Source organism: Octopus bimaculoides, chromosome 14, assembly GCF_046866305.1.
Source record: "Octopus bimaculoides isolate indiv1 chromosome 14, ASM4686630v1, whole genome shotgun sequence".
NCBI lineage: Eukaryota > Metazoa > Mollusca > Cephalopoda > Octopoda > Octopodidae > Octopus > Octopus bimaculoides.
Genome location: NC_142941.1, coordinates 35,937,659 through 35,948,184, shown reverse-complemented (window position 1 = coordinate 35,948,184; position 10,526 = coordinate 35,937,659). Strand labels below are relative to the sequence as shown.

General features: G+C 33.2%; 1 protein-coding gene across 8 annotated transcripts in view; it reads left to right on the top strand.

Moving 5' to 3' along the window:
- Positions 1 to 10,526, top strand: part of LOC106873930 (protocadherin-18) — a 178,535-nt gene that overhangs the window by 150,450 nt on the left and 17,559 nt on the right. For 2 of the 8 annotated variants that reach the window (XM_014921469.3, XM_014921468.3), the window contains exon 3: positions 2,705 to 2,858. The exons of 1 other annotated variant lie outside the window; for it this stretch is intronic. In XM_014921469.3, coding sequence (XP_014776955.1) covers positions 2,705 to 2,858 — 154 coding nt within the window. Of the gene's footprint in view, positions 1 to 2,704; positions 2,859 to 3,668; positions 3,810 to 5,469; positions 5,552 to 10,526 lie in introns of those variants that run through there. 5 more of the 8 variants (XR_016244289.1, XR_016244288.1, XR_008265535.2 and 2 more) reach the window with 5 other exon arrangements.

Genomic DNA, 10,526 nt, shown 5'->3' with positions numbered 1-10,526 from the left:
ATCATATAAATATTTATGTATATAAATTTCCATTGATATGTATAGCTATGTATATATATTTGTGCGTGTGTGTGTGTATATATATATATATATATATATATATATATATATACACACACACATGCATCTATTTATATATACATATAAAATGAATATAGATATTTATGCATATAGATTTTCATTGATATATTTAACTATATCATCATCATCATCATCGTTTAACGTCCGCCTTCCATGCTAGCATGGGTTGGACGATTTGACTGAGGACTGGTGAAACCGGATGGCAACACCAGGCTCCAAATGTATATATATATCCATGAATATATGTATTTATATGAATATATATGTATATGTATGCATATATGAATGTGCATGTGTTTACAAATGTGTGTGTGTGTGTGTATGTATATATATATATATATATATATATGTATGTATATATATGCATGTATAGATAACCAGTTTGTATTTTAAGCTCTAAGGCTGCAAGACAAAAATCTCCAATAAAGTTGATTGTTATATATAACCAACCAAATCAATAGATTGCTGTATATTGCTCAATCACCTCTTCTCTCTCTCTCTCTCTCTCCCCCTTACTGCAGGGTATGCATGTAATTAGATTTTTATTGTCAATTGTAAGACAAAAATCTACAATAATATAGTTTGTTACAAATTCAAAGAATATATTTATTGGCCTCTAACATTTTGGTTCTGATGGCAGAGTACAAGGTCAACAAATTCTTTTATCTTAAATATAGATGCAGAAATCTAGAGTGTGTGTCTAAGCAAACATATCAGTAATGTTATATATATATATATATATATATATATATATATATATATATATATATATATATATATATATATATATGTGTGTGTGTGTGTGAGTGTATATATGAACAAACACATATACATAGTCACACATGGGAGACAGAGTGCTCAATACATGTAGAATTTATTTATTCACTTAAAACTTTTAAACCACTCTGAATGAATTGCACTTGGTAAGAAATTCTGAGAAGCAGTGATGTGAATCATTATCACCATCATCATTGTACTGCTGCTTTTCCATGCTTGCATGGATTTGATATCCTATGATGGATTTTAGCCAGAAGCTATGACTGTGCTGGGGCACCACCTTTATATATTAAAAATGTTTGACTTGTTTTTTTTAAATTTTACATTAAGCTTTCCAACTTTATAAATTTGATTTTTCAACTAAAATTGTCAAAATAACTTTTGACATAAATCATCATTAATTTCTTTGGACCTTGCCTTTTATTCATTATGTTTTAGTTTAGCCTTCTGTGCTTGTTTTCATTTCTATTATTAAAATTTGTCTATTAGTTGTTGTTTCTTAGCCAAAGGTTAGCACTAGTTGAGCAGACTCACATTCAAAGGTTCCTTATTCATGAAATATTCAAAAAAGAAAAATTCCCATCTTGTCAAACTTTGTAGTAAATCAGTTTTCTTGGGATGATCCTAAGACATACCAAAAATACAATAACAATAATAGTACTAACAGCAATATTATTGAGGCCGTGAAGGCAGCGAGCTGGCAGAAATGTTAGTACGCTGGGCGAAATGCTTAGGAGTATTTCATCTGTCTTTACATTCTGAGTTCAAATTCCGCTGAGGTCAACTTTACCTTTCATCCTTTCGGGGTTGATAAATTAAGTACCAGTTGCATACTGAAGTCGATCTAATTGGCTGGCCCCCTCCCCCAAAATTTCGGGCCTTGTACCTAGAGTAGAAAAGAATATTGTTATTGTTGCTACTGGTGGTGATGATGATGATGATGATGATTGTATCTGTAATTGTTGGACCTTACTCAGTAGGTTAAAAAGGGGTAGACTTTTGCTCCATAACACTCTACATGTTGATGTAACATTCTCTAGGGACCCTAAAACTCATAAAGTGTTTTATAATATTTTTCAGAATCATTTTTCATTTAATACACAATTATAACAAACTGCTCATAAAAATTATAGTATTGTTCCTGCTTAATAATCTCCTCACGTTAAATGTATTACTTTGCCCAGTTAATAAACTGCTTATATTATGTCTATTATTATTATTATTATTATTATTATCCCTAATTAATAAACTGATGTTCTGTATTAAGTGTGTTATCATTTCTTCTCAATAGCTACTCATATTATATGTATTATTATACGCCCTACTTAATAAACTACTCAGGTTATGCATGTTATGTGTATCAATATTACTACGTAATAAAATGCTCATATTAAGTATTTTATTATTCCTACTTAATAAACTGCTCCTGTTATGTTTATTTTCTATCCTTACTTAATATAATGCCTAAGGTGAATTATAATCCCTACTAAATAAACTGCTTATATCAAGTGTATTATGCCTTCTAAAGATAAAGATGTATACACATATATGTATATGTGTGTGTGCGTATGTGTGTGTGTGTATGCACATATGTAAATTTAGATATGTATATATGTGTGTAACTATATGTGTACATAAATACATACACACACATATTTATCTATGTTTTTTATTCTTTTTATGCATTTCAGCCTAAAGGCTGTGGCCACGCTAGGGCATCATATATAGATGTGTGCGCATGTGTGTATGTGTGTGTGTGTGTATTTATATATGTACTACTAAAGTGTACATGTAAATTTCGAAATGTACTACAACTTGAACTCATTCTGTCTTTCACCATTGACAGGGAAGTCTCCAAGGTGTTATTGAGATCAGTAAAGAAGAGCAACACATGCTTAGACCAGTGGATCACTTCAATGAGATGTCAACCATGTCTTCTCTTAGTGACAGTGGACAAGGCTGGAGTGAAGCCAGCACCACTCACTATGAGATATTACCAGGTAAACATTTTGCCAATAACCTCTAATAGCACTGCCTTACACCTTACAGTCAGCTCTTAACAAAATATCAAGGATATTTTCATTTAAGAGATGGCATCACCTTATTTATCTATCTATCTATTTATTCGTCTATATATATTTATTTCTGTGTAGTTTCCTGGGGCAGTAAGGCAAAGGCATAGCACACAGCCTGGTAGATCTCTCCTGGAATTGTAATTTATAAGGTTCAGGAGTATAGTAAGGTGAATATGGTTGATGTTATTTTAGAACAGTGGAGGTTAAATAATAAAATTGACCCCTGTCCTCTTAGTGACAATGAAGATTTAAACTGTACAGAACTTGGCAAGGATTTGCTACCAGATAGTTCTTTCAATGGGATGATGAGATGTTATCAAAGAGCAGTAAGTAGCAAGGAGAGAAGGATAGAGAAAAATGAATTTCTGAAGTTGGTAGAATTTAGCATGCATATCTATTGGCTTATCCATCTATACTCTCTCTCTCTCTCTTTGACACAATTCATTATAGAATGGATTGTGTCGAAGATAAATAGATAGATTGATAGGTTTATATATAGAGAGAGAAAGGAGAAAACATTCTTGCATCAACTGGGTACTAAGTTTTTAATTTAAGCTGAGAATCACAATTCACACATGCACACACACACACACACACACACACACATGGAGTGCCCTGGAGTGTAAGCTGTATATAAAAGTATGTGTGTGTGTGTATGTATGTATGTATAACACGCACACACAGTTTTTATTTTTGAGGCTTATTTTTCACTTATACATTTTCCTTTTATTGTAGAACCTTCCATTCTGTTCATCAAAAGAATTTCATAACTCCAACAGTGTAGAAACAAAGCCTGTTTCTTTATATGTATAGAAGGAGATTGTTCATAGTCTGAAGGAATGGCAGCCTAAAGAGTTCTCATCAGGCACTTTACCAGTGAGCTAGCCACTTATGTTAATTCTAAGCAGACATCTATATTATGAGATCTATAACCTGTCTTTTATTGTCTTACATTACTATACAGTTGTCATCATTATATACATGTATACGTGTGTGTGTGTGTGTGTGTGTGTGTGTGTGTGTGTGTGTGTGTGTGTGTGTGTGTGTGTGCTCTTGCCGAGACATCACATGATGATTGTAAATGAGCATCATCATCATCTCATCATCATCATCATCATCATCATAGTAGCGAGGTTGTTCATTTCCAGTCTTCTATGAAAAATATATTTGGCTATAGGAAAATATTACCATGCTTGGAAATGGTTGGTGACAGGAAGAGCATCCAGATGCAAACATGGAAAAGTCAGCAGAAAGAGCAAAGGGTGGAGGCAGCACATCTTGCGTCTCTGTAAGGCCACCATTCAACTTTGCAATGGTGCTGCCTTTGATTGTCTTAACATGATTCATCAAATCCAAGATCATCAATATTTAATGGCTGTTTTCCATGTTGGCATAGATTAGATGGTTTGACTGGAACTGGTAAGCCAGAGGTTTATGGTGGGCCATCTTTCTGCTAGGTTGGAGTCTTTGGCACATCATCAAAAGTGATCTTTATTATGTCTTTTTATAAGTATTTCCATGATCATTGCTCTGATGAGCTTTCTGGTCTAGTATCCTCTATTATAACATCTTTCTTCCCAGGTGCATTGTTTCTCTGTTGAGCTTCTTGTTCATCATAAGTTCTTTTATTCTAACATTTTCTTTCCTCAAACTCTCGAAACTCACTCCCATCATCTTGTTTTCCTTGTGTCTATGAAATTCAGTCATTTAAGCTTTCTGAGACTTAATCATATAAAAATTTTAAAAATCTGTGGGTTGTTGAAGAACTTCACGTTAATCAATCAAGTGAATTTTTTTTAGATATAATTTAAAATGTCTGATTGATTTTTAGATATGAAATAATGATGAAGCTGTTCTAGGCAGTATAGGTCATCTAAAAATCACTACCCGATCCTATGGTGTTCACACAAGTTTTCTTTTTAACCCCTTTCAGTTTTTGAAATTAATCTGCATCCAGTTTTTACATGTACACATAAGTAGAATGAGTTTTGAGAAACTGAATATCTATTTGGGCCATTTTTTGAATCACTAGCTGGAAACTTCTTCTTTACTAATGCTAAATAATGACTAATGACTTAATTGGAAAGTTGGAGTAATAACATTTATTGATCAGGCGTACTGTGTTATATATGCCTTAAATATGTTTGTGGGGAGGGGGGGGAAGGAAAGAAAGAGGAGAGAGAATGAGAGAGAGATAATTGGTGAGTGAATACATTATGGGATTACTGTGCCATGAGTATCAAGCCTATGTTTTGCTTTTGGCTAGAAACACTTCACACCATTATCATCATCATCATCAAATGTTTCATCTCAGAGGTTGAATACCATGGATCACCATGTTCATCTTTCTTCTGCTGCTCTTATACATTCACTATAGTTTAAATATGTTCAATTCTTGATATATTCCATCCACATAATTCTTCATTTTCTGCTTTCACTTCTCTCATTTATTTACCTTCTATTAACACTATCTATAATCCATTTTTACTAATTACATCGTTTATCTTTTATTTATTTATTTTTTTACTTGTTTCAGTCATTGGACTACAGCCATGCTGGGGCACCACCTTGAAGGGTTTAGTCGGACAGATCACCCACAGTACTTAAATATAAGTCTGGTACTTATTCTGTTGGTCTCTTTTGCCAAACCACTATACAGGGATTTAAACAAACCAACACCAGTTGTCAAGTGGTGATGGGGGATAAACACAAAAAGTTACATGCATACATATATAATTATATATATATCTATACAATGGGCTTATACACAGTTTCCGCCTACCAAATTCTCTCACAAGGTATTGGTCAGCCTGGGGCCACAGTAAAAAAAACACTTGCCCAAGGTGCTGCACAGTGGGACTGAACCCAAAACCACATGGTTGCAAAGCGAGCTTCTTAACCACACAGCCTTACTTTTGGCCAAAATATTTTGTTTTCTATCTTTGTTAATGTCTAATAAAGTTCTTAGCTTTTGGTCTTTGTGTTCTGCCTCTGATATATTCTCAAAAGTCTTCTATATGCTTACATCTCAATGACATAATCTGTTTGTCAGTACTTTTATTTAATATCCATGTTTCAGCACCTTATACTAGAGTGGACCACTCACACATAACTTTGATAATCTTTTTCCAGTTATGATATTAATATTTCTTGATGTCTATATCTTTCTTTTACCTTTCTTTTACTTGTTTCAGTCATTGGACTGCAATCATGCTGGGGCAACATCTTGAAGTGTTTTAGTCAAATAAATTAACACTAGCACTCGTGCTTTTGAAGTCTGGTATTCTATCGGTCTCTTTTGTCAAACCACTAAGTTATGGGAATATAAACAGACCAACAAGTAGTTGTCAAGCAGTAGGCAATGATCACATACATACACATGACAGGTTTCCGCACAGTTTCTCTCAACCAAATTCATTCACAAGATATTAGTTAGCACAGAGCTATTGTAGGACACACTTACCCAAGGTAGAACTGAATCCAAAACCATGTGGTTGCAAAACCTGCTTCTTAACTATACAGCCATGCCTGCACCTATGTATGTCTTTGATATTTTAGTCAAATGACATTCTGTCTCAGTCCTTCATGTTACACTTTTTGATTCCATATATCTTTGGTATTAGTTCAGTTGTTTCCTCGCCTCCTCAATTACAGTTATTTTTGATGAATGTTTTTTTTTTTTGCTGATAACCATTTAACCATTGATTTTGTTTATTATTATTATTTTGTTTATTGTTATTATTATTATTATTATTATTATTATTATTATTATTATTATTATTATTATTATTATTATCATCATCATCATCCTCCTTACTCGGACTCAAATTACATTCATGCATTCATTGCAAATGGATACAGCTTCTTTATTTTTAATCCGTTACTTTATTTTTTTTAAATATCCTTACCTTCAAACACTCATACGTCAATATTGAAGGGAGTGACCATCACTATTTAGCGCCCTGTGGCAGAGTGGATGCTGCATAAGGAGTGAAAGGGAATGTTAGTTCATGATGTGCCAGAAGTGAGAGAAGAAGTGACATCAGGTAATGAACAGGCAATTCGGGTATCCTCTTAATCGCATTTGTCTGTTCTTGGACACTGTCCAAGCAAAAAGAAGATGTTCTGTCCTCGATACTTTAAGGACTTTATTCACAGATCCTAAGTGCTTACAGATGTGCAATCATCTTCGATTGTTTTGCAGTACCAAATTTCTTGATATAATCCATCAAGCATATGTGTACATCCTACTTTACCTAGCTACATAGAATAGATAACAGATTTTCTGATAAAAATTCACGAAAGATTCTTGCCTATTGATATATTATTTTGATCGTGTAATTGACTTAGTCATGTGAGTAGGACAGAATTCGGGGAAGTTGTGTGTGTAAATAGAGATGTAAATGTAAACATGTTTCTCCATATAAGTTCAATTTTCTTTATGCAAGTGCTTGGAGAATGGATGGGTTTGTTTTAATGTGTGTCTGCTTCTCTTATGTGTATCTACCTTTATGAATGTGGCTGTGTATGTACTTGTCTGTACTTGCATGTATGTTTAAATATATTTTTGTGTTTTATGTGCGTGTATGTTTATTTATATATATATATGCACACAGACATACACACACACACAAACACACACACGCATGTATGTGTGTATGAAAGTATGTCTGTATATGTGTTGATGTTGTCACATCTGTTTTTGTGTATGTCGGTATATTTGTGGTGTGTGTAAGCATATTTGTAACTTTGTGTATTTTTTTTATGGGTGATATGAATGAGTGGAGGTTGTATGTTTGCATTTATGAATAATTTTATGCTAATGAGTCTATGTTTGTGTTTCTGTGTATTTTCTGAATATTTTCAATTCACGAGTGTCTATTTCTGTACGTGACTGTGTGTGTGTGCATGCAAGTGCACATTTGTGAATTTATGTATTTTTGCATGTTTCAGTATTGTGTTCGTGTTTTGTTTTAGACATAGACTACATAAAATATTGAGATGGCTGGTGTTTTCTTTTTTTTATACTCACCTTCTTTTGACACCTTGTAGACTTTAACAAACCCATTTACATGTGTGTGTGTAATGTGTGTGTATATATTTGTATATATAATGTATTATATGTATGACATACATGCATATCTTTTTTTAATATGTAGGAGCTTGCATGTTGGGATCAAGTATTCTTTCTCATGTCACTAAACTCTCAAGCTCATTTCACTCAACTATGAAGCAGAGGACACACATACACGCACACACAAATTCAAACTTAGGTGCATTGTGTGCATGTGTGTATGAAAGAGAGAGAGAGAGAGAGAAGCTTCTTTTTAATAATTGCAACCTTCTAACAGAGGTTATATGTAGACTTATTAATTGTTTTTGCTGTTTATCTTCAACTTACCTCTGGTTAATTATACTTTTGGCTAACGGTATTTTTGCAGTAACCATAGCATCATTTTCTTATGCATAACAAATCCAGGATTACATTATCTAATTTGCCTTTCTTTTCAAACGTAGTTATGTGTGAAATTTGAGGGAAATTTGGCTGTTTTTTTTAGTAGGTCAAGCAATTACATAGGGAATCCTTTGTTGGCTTGTTTAAGCTTACTGTTGAAATACATATTAATATGTATTATTGACTATACCTCTACCATGTTCACCACTCACTGCATTTAACTTCTATCTCCATCTCTATCCATTTGTTATTTTCCTTCATGCACTTATGAACTTATTTACCTACCCATGCTGCTTTTCATCTTCCTGTAACTTGTGGGTGTGCCCTGACATATCATTGCCACCATCTTTCTTTTCCACATAGCTTCTTACCACAGCCACAAATCTAGTTCCCAAAATTTTATTTGCTATCACATATTTTTCTTCCTGTCTGATGAATTCCCTCCAAGGAATCTCTGTAAAACACCAATCTAAAATTCCACCAAGTTTTTTTCCATAACCAATTTACTTCTGCAAACTGCAAAAAAACTCTCTGCCATGGAACATACCTCTAATCCTCAAAAGTAAAATATCTTTGAAATTTAAATATTCATATTTCTTAACCTATTGCATGTCAGTGGTTTTTAAAGCCCAGTTTAAAGTGAACTCTACTATTAGTATTTGAATAAAGAGCATTGAAGAAAGAAAAGTAAAAAAAAAAACAAGAATCATCTTCGTTGATGTGTTCGAGTTTCTGTGACACTCATAAATTGGAAATGTCGATGGCTGGGTGCTGATTTTTTCTCAGTTGTTTACTAGTGATAATATCTAACATTAGTTTTAATCTCCAAGTGAGACTACTTCCATTATTAGAGTCTCTTGACTGCAGTTTAGTTCAGCGCGATATTTCTCTGGTGTTCTAGTCCCAGAGGTTGGTGTCAACTGGAAAATATAGATCCTCATCACCTAATCACCTCATCACATCATCTTTCCCCCATCTTTCTCATGTCTCTCTCTCTTTGTATCACACATAAAATGTTAAGTCTACAGTCGTGTTTGTTTCGTTGCATTACTGAAAGAGAATATATGCATATATTTTACGAGATAACACCGGAAAATATGTGTGAGCGCTGGTGAAAGAAACAAAGAGTGTTTATGTTCAATAACCATACTCCCCACCACACACACATACGTATACACTTACACACACATTCACATCTGTTAATCAATAAATATTTATCAGATGCAAGTATGAACAATGGTTATATGTTTGACTTCTTTTTTATTATCAGATATTCTTCTGTGTGACTAAGGAAGGAAGTGGGGGAAAGAAAATGTTAGTTTGTGGTATTTATGCCTTTCCCAAGGATATTAATGGCATAAATTTGAAGTAAAATAGTTCAAAAGAACAATTGAGACTAGTTTGTCAAATCTAAACCATGAAAATTTCACGTGTCTATGTATGTGTATGTATCTATGCATGTGTGGGCTTGTCTTTGCTTTGACCCTGTATTTTGTTTGTTTGAGCAAAACTTACAGATACAAAAAAAGGTACTGAATACCTCAAGGAGTAGAGTATGTTATGGTCTTCAATCAGTTACTTGTTTAGAGAATATAATCCATTTCTGTCGATATGACAATCTGGTAACAACAGGTTAATGTATGCACATATATCATCTATCTATCTATCTATCTATCTATCTAGTTCTTTATCTATCTATCTATCTATCTATCTATCTATCTATCTATCTATCTATCTATCTATCTATCTATCTATCTATCCATCTATCCATCCAAAACATACACACACAATATTATAATATTTTAAAGTTATGAAACAGTACCTGTCTTTAACTATGTGTTATAACAAATCTACTTTAGCGCGTTTTTCTTTGTTCATGAAACAACTTACAAATTATGTTGTGTTGTTGGTGCATCAGATAAAATGCCTTATTTATTTATTTGCTTTTTCACCTCTACATTTCGAGCTTAAATCCCAGAGGTCGATAAAATAAAGGACTAGTTAAATAAAGGGGTCTGTGATATCAGTTTATCCTCACTCCTCAAAATTGATGGCCTTGTGTCTAAATCAGAAACTATTGTTGTTATTGTTATATATTCATTTGTCACTGGTGATTCTTGAACAGCTACTCGGTTTCT